The sequence below is a fragment of the Melitaea cinxia genome, chromosome 9 (assembly GCF_905220565.1).
Source record: "Melitaea cinxia chromosome 9, ilMelCinx1.1, whole genome shotgun sequence".
NCBI classification, from domain to species: Eukaryota; Metazoa; Arthropoda; class Insecta; order Lepidoptera; family Nymphalidae; genus Melitaea; species Melitaea cinxia.
In genome coordinates, this window is record NC_059402.1 from 2,133,743 (window position 1) to 2,147,303 (window position 13,561).

The window sequence follows — 13,561 nt, forward strand, 5'->3', positions numbered from 1 at the left end:
AAAAAAACTAAAAAACCACACTTTTATAGCTAATCGAACTAAAAAGTAGAAAATAATTGTTAATTACAGAGATTCAAATTATTCTCTTAATAACTTAAATTTTATTATAATTTTATTTTGAAGTAATTAATTATGATTGATTGTTTGATCTTCTAGTGCTGTAATATATAATCTTTTTTAATTAAAAATTTATTCTACTTTTTAGTTTGATTAGCTATAAAAGCGTGTTTTTTTTTTTCATTTTTTTAAACTATAATTTATTTTTTAGTTCGATTTTTCAATTAATTATTTGTGGACATGTGATATTCCATTATTAATATAAACAATAAAAGAATGACTATTCCGCGACGAGCGAAATCACGAACTTACGCCACGCGAAGCGGGCGGGAAACAGCTAGTAAGGAATAAACAGTCCTTGATACGTGTGCAAAGTTTCAAATTAATCAAACTTCTGGAAATCAGTGAAAATTATGCTCCAAGATTCCATTACATACATACATACATACAACCCAAGCTAATAAAAGCGTGGTAAAAAAATTAGGGCAATAGATTCACAGATAAGTGCATTAAAGCAAATCAATCTTCAGAAGTGTTGATATTGATACAATTCAGTTTATCACTTGATTAACTGCCACACAAAGTTTACAAATAAAACATTGAAATTAATTAACAATTGATTATGTTTCGTTTATATTCATGTTTATGATACATTGAAAGAAAACATCTTAACATTGTTTCTTGGTAATAATTAAAAATAAAATTCTTATAATCATGAAAGATAATTTGCGAGTATAAACAAAGTTGGTCTTATTGCAGCTGATTAAAAAACAATTATATAGTTATTATTCAGTCAGGTTAATAATATCGTGGTAATACTAAAATATTAGTATTGGTACATGCTATATAAGATTAACTCTTATATTTATTTCTAATAAATTTCATTATTTTTTATTTTTTTAATTTTTGATTATAAAATATTTATATTTGTTTATATTTGTATAGGCATGTTTACCATTGTTGTTGTTGTTGTTGGTAATTTTGAGTTTCTGATATTTTGGCACTAGTAGAACCATTATGATGACCGGTAAACTCGTTACACATAAACAATAAACAGTAAAAGCTGGTCACTGTGCTGATCATTACCAATTGTACATATTTATTTATTGTACAGCTTAAACCATTGTATGAAGTCTGAATTTTATATTATTGAAAGGATATATCTCTTTGTTTCTCTTGAATAGTACCTATTTCAAAATTTTTAAGCAATTCTCTGATACCAAATTGTTTAAGTACCGTTTTAACTCTATTTCATTTAATTCAAAAATAATAATATAAAATTATTATTAATATTTAATATTAAACAGAATTACTTATTTTTTTTGTTATGTTTCAGGGTAAACTAGTGAAGCATTTCTCGAGACAGCTGGTCATAAAGGCTCAATTTGTGGAAGAGATACAGAGAGAACTAGGTCACGTTCCCAGTTTAAGGCAATGGCTACGAGTTGTGGGGCTCAGTGTAGATGCTATAGAGGTAAAAACATCTTGTGATTTTTTTAAATAAAATAATTACTATTCTTATTTGTGTAAGTTTTTGTAACAGTAATTTTATTTTGACACTATAATTGTAAAATTATAATAAACTAGCATGTCGCCCGGCTTCGCACGTGTCCTTAACAAAAGTTACATAATATTTTTTTTCCTATTTTTTTTTTACATATAATATAGCCTATGTCACACGCGGACAGTGTAGCCCCCAACAGTGAAAGAATTTTTCAAATCGCTTCAGTAGTTTCGAGGTCTATTCAAAGCAAGCAAACAAACAAACAAGTCTTTTCTCTTTATAATATAAGTAAAGATCTAATAAAAATTAAGTGCTAAGGTTTTTTTAGGAGTAAGTAGTTTGCAATTTTATTTGTGTTAAGGTTAACTGTTATGGTTGCTTTTATGATACTTTGATTTCTAGTAAGAGTTCTAAATGTCTTTGGTATTAAATATTCTTAATTTTAACATTAATTGATAAAAAACAACAAACAAATATATTTTTTATACAGTATAGATTGTTAAAATATACATGAAACTATTTGTCTTTAAAAAGTTTTTTTTTTTTTCTTATTTTTAGTATTGTGTATATTTTTGAAAAATGTAGTTGTGTATTAATGGTGTTATTAAATGTAATTAAATTTTTATAAACAAAATAATAAATATTTAACATTCATATTTCCTCAAATAATGCGTGTGCGCTCGCCGGCACGAAATGTTACATCTAATTTATGTATGTATATAGTAGAAAGTGGTTTCACTTGCAGAATGTTGTAAATATCCAATGCTGAATCATCATTACATACGAGTAGTATAAAACAAAGTCGCTTCCCGCTGTTTTGATGCAATTTTCTTTAGTAAATAGAGTGATTCCAGGTGAAGATTTGTATGTATAATACATGCATAATATAGTAAGAGGAACTCTTATAGTTTTTGCAACCGTGCGAAGCCGGGGCGGTTCGCTTGTATTACATAAAATCTTTAGTATCAGGATTACCAATATTGAAAACTAAATCTGAAACAATTGTTTCGAATAACTTTTCTTAGAGAATGTATAGGTGAAGTAATAATTTGTGGAGAATTAAGATCAGCTGGAACATTTATAGTCTTATCTATGTCATACACTACTAGAAATGAGCCTTTGCGTGCTTTTAAATGCATTGCCTTGAGGACACAAAGACATACATCCAGATAGGACAGAATTATTGTTTGTAAAACGCATCTCTACACCATTTTTGTTGAGATCCCTATCACAGCATGAAACGTCGTGGTCAAAATTTTGTTTAGCTGATTGGGGAAGTACCTATCTGTTAATGTCTATAAATTGTTGAACTTGAACGGTCACCATGATCACTTGATTTTACGGGACTTACCGCGATTACCGCATAAAAGCCCGTAACGAAATTTGGGGTCCCGGAAATGTTCTTAAAACTCGAGTGACAGTAGACAAGAAGAACCAAAAATAGAGAGTAGCTAAAACTCCTGGAGAGGGTTTAGGGTTGGAGTCCGCAATACGCACGCGATGCTCTTGCTATCATAGCCATCCATAGGCTACGGTATCAGCTTTTCATCAGGCGGACTGTGCACTTGTTGCTTTGTGCATTTATAGTGAAATAAGACCTGAACCATGTGTTTACTGTAATATTTATAGTGCATTTCAAATACTCCTCAGGCGGTTTTGTCTCGAGTGTCATCGCTGGAGACCCTGCGCGAACGTACCGAACACGAGCTACGGGCGATGCTATGCGGAGCCCGAGACGAGGAGGTACGACGTCTGTGCCGTGCCATGCAGCGGTTGAGGAGCTATACGGGTTTGTACATACATTCTGAACACAAACTACACATCGTACATACGTCACATACAAAGAATATACTGTACATAGCGCACACATTTTAAATAGCGTACGCACTGTACTTCTATTAGTGTTGTCGCTGTACACACGCGTGACCTAACTATGTTATTTTATTATCACAATAAAAGTACAATTTTTTTTTTTTAAATAGGCCACAGCAACCACATCGGAAGCAGCCCAACTGGAAATGTATCTCGACCTTACAAAATGTTAGAGCCAAACGACTGCTCTCAAAAAGTTTTCGTTTAATTAGGTATTCAGATTTCTTAAAAATGTGCAGTTTTGATAGTAGGGGTAGGGTCGGCAACACACCCGTGATGCACCTGATGTTGCAGGCATCCATAAGCTGCGGTAGTTGCTAATCATCAGAGATGGTCAAATCACTTGTTCGCCACCATAGTGGTATTAATAAAACGTTACAATGTCTTTGACTATATCCATATCAAATTTCATTATAAATGTTTCATGAACCTCTTGTATATAACAGTAACAAACATCATTTTCAGAGACAAGCATTTTTAATTTTTGTACCAAATAACAAATGTAAGTAATGTCTAATAAATAATTTCAGAGGCCTTAGCCCGAGGTGATGGAGCAACAGAACTTCCGCTGTACTGGGACTCTTGGGAGAGACACGGACGGGGCTCACCTCGTGCAAGGGATGATAGGAATTCTAATAATAAAAAAGGTATGTAGTACTTTTTGGCAAAAAAAAAAAAAAAAAAAAAAAAAAGTTTTTGCCAATATGCTTTTCAATAAACTAAAGCCATATGTAGAATCCAGCTTGGGGGAGTATCAGTGTGGGTTCCGTCCAAACAGGTCCACAATAGACCAAATCTTCTCGCTTAGGCAGATCCTTGAGAAAACGTTTGAATACAACGTGAAAACTCACCACCTTTTCGTAGATTTTAAGGCTGCCTATGACAATGTGCACAGAAGTTTCCTGTACCAGGCTATGATGGAGATCGGCATCCCAACAAAGCTCGTGCGCCTGACGGAGATGACTCTTAGAAACTCTCAGAGCGTTGTCAGAGTTCAAACAAGTGTATCAGAACCGTTCAGAACCAATGACGGCTTAAGACAAGGGGATGCGCTCTCGTGCCTACTGTTCAACATCGCTCTCGACAAGTGTATTCGCGACTCAAAGATCGAGACCAAAGGCACTATCTACCACAAATCCGTTCAAATTCTAGGGTATGCGGATGACCTCGATGTGATAGGAAGATCTCTACCTGCAATGGAGAGTGCATACCTTGCTCTTGAAAAATCAGCTGTGGAGGCCGGTCTTCAAATTAACATGGCTAAGACTAAGTACCTGAAAGCGTCAAAAGACCAGCAAACCCTACTACAAGGAGTTAATATTGGCAATAACACCTTCGCTAGCGTCAATCATTTCGTATACCTGGGATCCTTGGTAACCGATAACAACGATGTGTCTTCAGAAATAAGTAGAAGAATAATGGCGGCTAACAAGTGCTACTTCGGACTACTAAGATACTTACGTTCGAAACTCCTTTCAAGAAGCATAAAACTTCTCTTGTACAAAACCTTACTAAGGCCCATACTCACCTACGGTTCCGAATGTTGGGTGCTGAGCAAAAAAGACGAAAATTCCTTGTTGGTATTTGAGCGGAAAATACTAAGACGCATTTTCGGAGCTGTGATGGAAAGTGAGAGATGGCGAACGCGTTATAACCACGAGCTATACCAAATGTACGATGAGCCAAATATAATTAAGACCATAAAGATTGGGCGCCTGCGTTGGGCAGGGCACGTATTGCGAATGGACGAGGCCAGAGTACCCAAGCGCCTTTTAGAAGGCCGACCGGAGGGCCGCAGAAGTCGAGGAAGGCCCAAGCTCAGATGGTTGGACGGCGTCGAACAAGACATCAAGACCTTGGGAATAACAAGTTGGAGAAGGAAAGCCTCTAACAGATCGGACTGGAGAGCTTTGCTGGACCAGGCTAAGGCCCACCCGCGGCTGTGATGCCTCAGATGATGATGATGTAGTACTTTTTGTATTATAAATTCTAAGAATATATAAAATATAAAATCAAAGAGGCTTACCTAGCATTTAAAAAAAAAAGATCTAAAATGGCTTACTTAAAATAAATGAAATATATAAAACCAGGTTGGAAATTGTTGTGTCGGTCGTGAAAACAGAAGTAGCTAACAATTTAAAGATGTATACATATTTTGTGGTAGTCTTACATGATAATAAATATTCAGATATTGTTTAATTCATTAAACGGTTTTAACTTATATTTTTGGAAAAATCTTCAATATGGCAACACTAGACAGTCAACCAGTTACGAAATAATAATTTATGATGCCAATACATTTAGTGAGAATAACAAAATTTAGATAAATGTATAAATTCAATAATTAACTGATAAATATTTGTACTTCACCAGGTGGCAAATCACCCACAACACCACTAAACAAGCGGAAACATAACGTCCACCTACCAGCTCCCGCTACTCTAACTAAATCAAGGTCGCACGAGTCACAGCTTTCCGTTAAGCCGGACACGTCAGACCTTAGGTTGGTTTCCTTAATAATATTTTGTAGAATAGTAATAATCTATGACAAATAGAGGTAAATATTAATTTACTTACAATAAATTAAAATAGGCAAATTTAGAACAAAGTAGATAATTAAAATTATTGTGGCAGCCCTACATAATATATATTTTTTTATATTCATTAAGTCTTACCTGTCGTGTTAAGTATGTTAGAATAAATGTTTTCATTTCCTTATTAAAACAAAAAAAAAACATTCATTTTGTGCTCATGCAGTTTCACCCGCATCAAGGTCCTCTTGCAGTGTGTTGTAGTATTTTATTTCATAGCCTCTAGCCTCATTGAACGGACCCACTAACACAAACTCTTAACATTTTAAGTTAATTAATTATACACATGTGTTCAGTGATAACAGCCAGTCGTCAGCGGTAGGTGGTGAGGGCAGTCCGCCAGCCTCTCCTCGAGAACCCGAACCTGACCCACCACACCGATACTATACCAATGTGAGTAAACGTACATTACACTTTACACCTATCTTGTTAATGGTAAATCCAAGGATTCTTTTTTGTCTATTATGTCAACATTACATCCAAATATAACATAAATTATAACAATTTTCTATAAATATTAAGTATGACACCATTACCCTAGTACCTACCTTAGTACCTACTATCTTTAAGTCAATTCAGGCAATATAAGAGATACATATAACGACATTTGAATGCATTCATTATCTTTTCTGTGTGTATTCACATCATAATAGCTTACAAGAGATTAGTGGAGTGGTCGCTACTAGACTGCCATGCTTAGATAAAAAGCAATATCCGATTTTTCAATTTTTTTGTAATATTTTTATGATTTAAATTATAAAATATATAATTAAAATTTTTTTATTCCAAACTTTTTAATCCATTTTCTCAGATTTAGATATTTATACTTAACCGCCTTCTACCGAAGCATGACATTTAAACAGTTTAGCCAGTGTTCTTTAATAATAAGTATATTCCCCCTCAGGCTGTATCATGTTCACCTCGTACACCAACGGTGAGTGGTTGTATGGCACACGACATTGCTCACCGCTTCACGAAGACCTTCAACATGATCGCCACGTGCGACTACTGTGACAAGCAGATGCTCTTCGGCTCCGGCCTCAAGTGCAAGGAGTGCAAGTTTAAGTGCCACCGGTGAGACCATTTGTATAATGATATCTGATATAGCCCTTAAGACTCTTTTGAACAATTTTTATATGGTAACATATGTTATTTCAATATTATTTATATTTATTTATTTATTTATTTATTCTTATAAAGGTACTTCAACGACTTATTCACTATTAACAATACAGGGTATAATATTCGTAAAAATAAGTTTATGGTGAACTTGTCACTTACAGAAGTACACAACACTTACAAAAAAGAACTTTGTTCTATCGTTACATCAATAAAATATTAACAAACAAATCCAACACCAAAGAAACAGCAAAACTACTTAATTAGAATAACTTAAGAATGTAGTTAACGAGTGCATTGCAAAAGTTTGATTAAAAAATAAAAACAAAATACCAAAGATAAAAAAATTAAAATTAAAAACAATAAAATGAGACATACGCAGAATTAACAATTACAATTGTTCTTCAGAACCAGTCAATGACTTTTTGGCAAATCGGAGTAAAGTGTCTGCAAAGATGTCAATGCCACAGCAACTGTCCAGTTTATTGTAGCTGGTAATTAATCTATTCATGGGTGCATTTTGACCAAGTTTGGTCTTAGATGAGCTTGTTGTGAAAGTGTTTACTTTGCGTTTCGGTCTCACCAAGCTTTGTCGAGGTACACATATACTAATTTCGGAGAGCAAGTCGGGTGCATTAACTAAATTGTCTATGATTTTATAAAGCATAATCCGATCAGATGAGTTTCTACGTTGTTCTAATGATGTCATGCTGAAATAGCTTAATCTAACTGAATAATCAGCACCATAAGGACATCCAGGACATTTAAAACGTAGAAACCTGGTGAAGCTTTTTTGTACGCGTTCTATTCTATTAACGTGAACACGATACGAGGGATTCCAGACAGGGGACGCGTACTCCAAGATGCTTCTGACTAGGGTGTTGTATAATAATTTAAGGGTTGACACTGATCGAAACTCAGAACAAGCTCTCTTTACAAAACCAACCATTTTTGATGCCTTGGCTACTATCGAATCTAAATGGTTCATGAAACTAAGTTTCCTATCAAGTTGTACACCTAAGTCACGGATAGTATCAACTTTCTGCAGAGAATCACCATTTAGATGATATGTTGATGATCGTACATTCCTGTTACGAGTGAAAGTCATATGATAGCATTTACATGCATTGCATGCATATGATAGCATTTACATGACATCAAGTTGTCCTGACACCAATTCTGAATTGCGTTCAAGTCTTTTTGGAGAAGAAAGACATCCACATCCGATTTAATCTCCCTATATACCTTTAAATCATCTGCATACAAGGAACACTTACAGTGCTTTATGGAGTATACAATATCATTTACGAAAATCACGAATAAAATAGGCCCCAGGTGAGATCCTTGTGGTACCCCAGAGGTAGCAAAATATGGCGGCGACTCATAACCTTTTAACATCACTCTTTGTTTCCTCTCTGATAGGTAAGATGCAAACCATTTAAGCAAGGGACCAAATATGCCAAACTGCTCCAGTTTTGATATTAGTAGTCTGTGATTAACCTTGTCGAAGGCACTACTGAAGTCGGGGGAGTCCCCAATTGTTTGATAAGTACGTCCTCGTCGTCTCCCCTGGACCCCGTCCTGACCCCGGTAACGCAGGTGGCAGGCGGGTGACTGAACCTTGCAAACTATACTTGGTGATCGATTGTTGTGTGCGCTTCACGAATATTTTGACGCGATGCTGTTGCGATCCCGTACCAAAGGCCCTTCTCAGGGCCAAGCCGACGGCCCTTCTCAGGGCCAACCCAACGGCCCTTCTCAGGGCCAACCCAACGGCCCTTCTCAGGGCCAACCCAACGGCCCTTCTCAGGGCCAACCCCAAGGCCCTTCTCAGGGCCAAGCTGAGGCCGACCGTCGTTTGGAGTCTAACGTCGAGTCTGACCTCGAAATGGACGTATCTATTAAGGGCTCTTCTCAGGGCCGTACCGAGGCGAAGAAGCGATCGTCCTCCTCCGTTTTCTTCGTGGGTTCGGACACGGAGACGGAGGAGACGGAAGTCTCGAAAACTATCACTGCCAGGCGTGGGAGGCCGTTGGGCTCGAAAGCAGGCTCGAGTTCAAGGGCAAAATTTTTAAAATCTGCTCCAGCGACTGTTTTCGATGATCTGGAGGCTGTACTGCGTGGCAGGCAGTACAGGCCAGGTAGCGCTACGGAAGGGACGACTCCGATTTCCTCTGGAAACGAGTCCGATTACCTAGCGGCGTTGGATACCAGCGCATTAAATGCGCAGGAGCTGCGTGCGCGCGCAGGTGAGGGCCTTGCCTGCATTATAGAGGTTGCCAAAAAGTCCGGCAACCTCAAGGGGGAGTTTGTGGCCCGACTGAAGAGGTCCGCCAAGACCCTTACCGAGGTGGTTGACGCGCTCTCGAGCCGAAGCGAAGCCGAGGAGTCGAGGCGGTTGAGAACCGAAAATCGCCGCCTCAAACTGGAAGTGGAGGCCTTGAAGGTAGAGGTCAAAGCGTGGCGGCGCGGCGTCACCGAGGCCAGGACTGATGCGGTTGCGGCTACTACCGCCGCTGCCACCGCTACTGATGCCGGAGCGCGAACGCCGTCTACGCCCTCGCTGGGTTTAGAGCTGGTCGAGGAAATAAGATCCTTGACCTGCTCACTCGGTGACAGGCTTAATACTCGGCTAGCGGGGATCGAGGCCCGTCTGCTGCCGGCCCAGACCTCGTGTCCTACACCAAGGGCAAAGGTAGTGGCATCCACACCACCTAAGACGTCACCTGCACCTCGTGGTCCCGAGACGACAGCCACTCCCTCGGTGGCCCCGTCCACTGCCGCCCAGGAGGAAACCTGGGCAACAGTAGTTAGGAAAGGAAAGGGCAAGGGGAAGGGAAAGTCCTCCACCCCTGCCCCTGCACCTGCGACGAAGTCAGCCGCCAAGCCGACCACTGCATCGTCTGCAAAGCAGGCCGCCAAGTCGACCGCGAAGACGTCCGCGAAGTCAACCGCCATGCCGTCCGGAAAGCCGGCTGCGAAAGCGACTGCCAAGCCGAAGTTAAAGACGCCGAAGACCGCGGCAGTCGTTCTTCAGCTGCAGCCGGAGGCCGTGGAAAGAGGGCTGACGTACAGCTCCGTCCTTCGGACGGCCCAGGAAAAAGTCGACCTCCAAGAGCTGGGTATCGACCAAATCCGTTCCCGGCAGACGGCCACGGGGGCGAGAATGCTGGAGATCTCTGGCTCTGAAAGGAATGCGAAGGCGGACAGGCTCGCGGAATCGCTTCGTGGAGCCCTGTCTGGGGTGGCGAATATCGTCAGGCCCGTCAAATCTGCGGAGGTGCGGATTTCGGGTCTGGACGAAACGGCCACTAAGGAGGGAGTGGCAGCGGTGGTCGCCAAAGCAACGGGAATTGACGTCGGGCTCGTAAAGGCCGGAGCATTACGCTCCGGCTTCTATGGCACGAGCTCCATCGTGGTCTCCTGCCCGATTTCGGCAGCGAAAACGCTGACCGAAAAGGGCAGGCTACTGATCGGATGGAGTTCAGCACGCGTGACGGCTCTGGAGGCACTGCCCATGCGCTGCTTCAAGTGCATGGGACTGGGCCACACGCGCCCTCAGTGTCCAGCGTCGGTGGACAGGGGTGACCTGTGCTTCCGATGCGGACGTGCAGGCCACAAGGCAGCTGCGTGTGAAGAGGTCACCCCGCGCTGCGCTATTTGCGTGGAGTCCGGCAAGCCCTCCGACCACAGGATGGGCGGTCGTAGGTGCAAGCCTGCGAAGATAAAGTGTAGATCCGCAGGGGCCCGGGCCACCCCAGCGGCTGCGAGCCAGATCGGCAAGGAGGGGGTCGTCCCTTCGGTGGCGGACGGTGAGGAGGTTGTGATGTCTGAATAGTATGGACCAGATCAGACATCACAACTTCCTCCAGGCGAACCTGAACCACTGCGCCCGGGCCCAAGATCTGCTCATGCAGGCCTTGGCGCAGTGGCGCATAGACGTGGCAGTGGCGGCGGAACCGTACTTCGTTCCTAGCTCACACCCTTGTTGGGCTGCGGACCTGAACGGCACCGTTGCCATTGTGAGTCGATCCAATGACGGCAGCCTCCCCTTCTCAGTCGAAGAGAGGGGACCCGGGTACGTGGTGGCCAAGTGGGGAGAGTATGCTGTGGTGGGCGCATACTTCTCCCCCAACAAAACCGTAGCGGAGCTGGAGGCCTTCTTAGACCTCCTAGTCGCTGCGGTTGGAAGACAGGCACCACGTCAGGTCGTCCTCCTCGGCGACCTGAACGCCAAGGCCCGGGACTGGGGCAACCCCTTCACTGACTCTCGCGGGGAAGTAGTCAGGGAGTGGGCAGTCACTGCGGGCTTGACCCTGTTAAACACGGGGTCGGCCCACACGTGCGTGCGACACAACGGGGGGTCCGTGGTGGACGTATCGTTCGCTTCCCCGTCCATCGCCGCACGTGTGCAAACTTGGAGAGTGCTGTCGGAGGTGGAGACTCTCTCGGATCACAAGTACGTGAGGTTCGAGGTTTCCACCTCCCACAGCCGAGGTGCGCCTCGGCACGCGTCGTTGCAATTTCCGCGCTGGGCCGTCACCCGCCTCGACGTGGAGTTGGCGAAGGAAGCGGCGATCGTCCAATTGTGGTCCGCTACTCCTATGCACCCGGAGGTAGACATTGCGGCGGATCACTTCCGCGATGCGGTGACGGCCGTGTGCGACGCGGCCATGCCGAGGTGCCGGCACCGTCCCGAACGCCGCGGGGTCTATTGGTGGAGCTCGGAGATCGCGGAACTCCGAGCCGCCTGCACAGCGGCAAGGCGACCCTACGGACACTGTAGGAGGCGACGCCACGGCCGGACAGACGAGCAGATGCCAGCCGTGGAGTTGGAGGTCGAGCGCCAGCTATACGAGGCGTACCGCGACGCCAAGCGCAAACTACAGCTGGCCATCGTCAAGGCCAAGTCACAAGCCTTCAACGAAGCCCTGGCGAGCCTCGACAGGGATCCATGGGGGCGTCCGTACAAGGCTGCCCGGAAAAACTTCCGGCATCAGACGCCCCCGGTCGCCGAGTCGTTGGACCCCGTGGTCCTGAACAGGGTGTTGGGCGGGCTTTTCCCCGCAAGAGACCCCAACCACACCCCCCCGCTCATGGACGTTTCCCCTCTCGTCGAGGAACTAGACGAGGGCTCCATCCCGCCTGTGTCGGAGGCGGAAATGGAGGTTGCAGTCCGCCGCCTGCATGGAAAGAGGACTGCGCCCGGCCCGGACGGCATCCCGGGCCGGGTGCTGGGAATCGCCCTCCAGGAGATGGGTGATCGGCTTCGGGAGTTGTTCAGCGCTTGCCTCGCCTCTGGGCGATTCCCGAAGCCGTGGAAGAAGGGACGGCTGTGCCTGTTGCGGAAGGAGGGGCGACCCGTCGACTCGCCCTCCGCATACAGGCCCATCGTCCTGCTGGATGACGCGGGCAAACTCCTGGAGAGAGTTGTGGCTTCCCGTGTCGTCCGGCACCTGGAGGTAACTGAGCCCGGGTTATCCGAGGCCCAGTACGGGTTCAGAGCGGGGCGGTCCACATTAGACGCCCTGCTCTGGCTTAAAAGATGGACGCAGGCGGCGGTCCGCGACGGGGAGAAGGCGTTGGCTGTCTCGCTTGACATCGCTAACGCCTTTAACAGCCTACCACACGCGACGATACTGGAGGCACTCCGCTACCACCGGGTGCCTCTGTATCTGCGGACGCTGCTGGGCGACTACCTCCAGGGTCGCGAGGTCCTATTGCCAGGGCGCGACGGTCTGCGGCGACGTCGTGTCTCGTGCGGAGTTCCACAGGGGTCAGTGCTGGGACCGCTCCTGTGGAACATCGGCTACGACTGGGTGCTTCGGGGCACGTTGCCCGCTAGTGTGCGGGTCTCGTGCTACGCCGACGACACCCTAGTCGTGGCAAAAGGAAGGGACCTCGCGGAGGTAATGCGGTTGGCCACGGCTGGCGCAACACTTGTGGTCGGCCGTATACGAGCCCTGGGGCTGGAAGTCGCCCTGACGAAGACCGAGGCCCTACTGTTCCATGGGCCTCGAGGGGGACCCCGTCCAGGTACGCGGGTGACTGTTGATGGGGTTTCGGTCCGGGTGGGGACCCAGATGAGGTACCTGGGTCTCACCCTGGACGGGAGGTGGGCTTTTGGGGCTCATTTTGCAGAGCTAGCCCCAAGAGTCGTGAAAGCCGCCGCCTCACTGGGAAGGCTGCTGCCGAACGTGGGTGGTCCGAGTGCCCATTGCCGTCGGCTGTACTCCGGGGTCATCCGGAGTATGGCCATGTACGGGGCACCCATCTGGGCGGACGCCCTCGGTCGCGCCAACAAAATCCAGCTGCGACGGCCGCAGCGGGTCATCGCGACGAGGGCGATACGCGGTTACCGGACGGTGTCCTGGACGGCGGCGTGCGTGCTGGCCGGCGATCCCCCCTGGGAACTGCA

The 13,561-nt window shown here is 44.8% G+C and overlaps 1 protein-coding gene across 1 annotated transcript in view; it reads left to right on the forward strand.

The window, feature by feature from the left end:
• LOC123656543 (kinase suppressor of Ras 2) overlaps nucleotides 1-13,561 on the forward strand; it is a 51,175-nt gene that overhangs the window by 2,086 nt on the left and 35,528 nt on the right. The window contains exons 2-7 of the mRNA XM_045592213.1: nucleotides 1,394-1,531; nucleotides 3,212-3,350; nucleotides 3,964-4,080; nucleotides 5,807-5,936; nucleotides 6,321-6,459; nucleotides 6,914-7,098. Of these exons, the coding sequence (XP_045448169.1) occupies nucleotides 1,394-1,531; nucleotides 3,212-3,350; nucleotides 3,964-4,080; nucleotides 5,807-5,936; nucleotides 6,321-6,459; nucleotides 6,914-7,098 (848 nt within the window). The remainder of the gene's footprint in view (nucleotides 1-1,393; nucleotides 1,532-3,211; nucleotides 3,351-3,963; nucleotides 4,081-5,806; nucleotides 5,937-6,320; nucleotides 6,460-6,913; nucleotides 7,099-13,561) is intronic.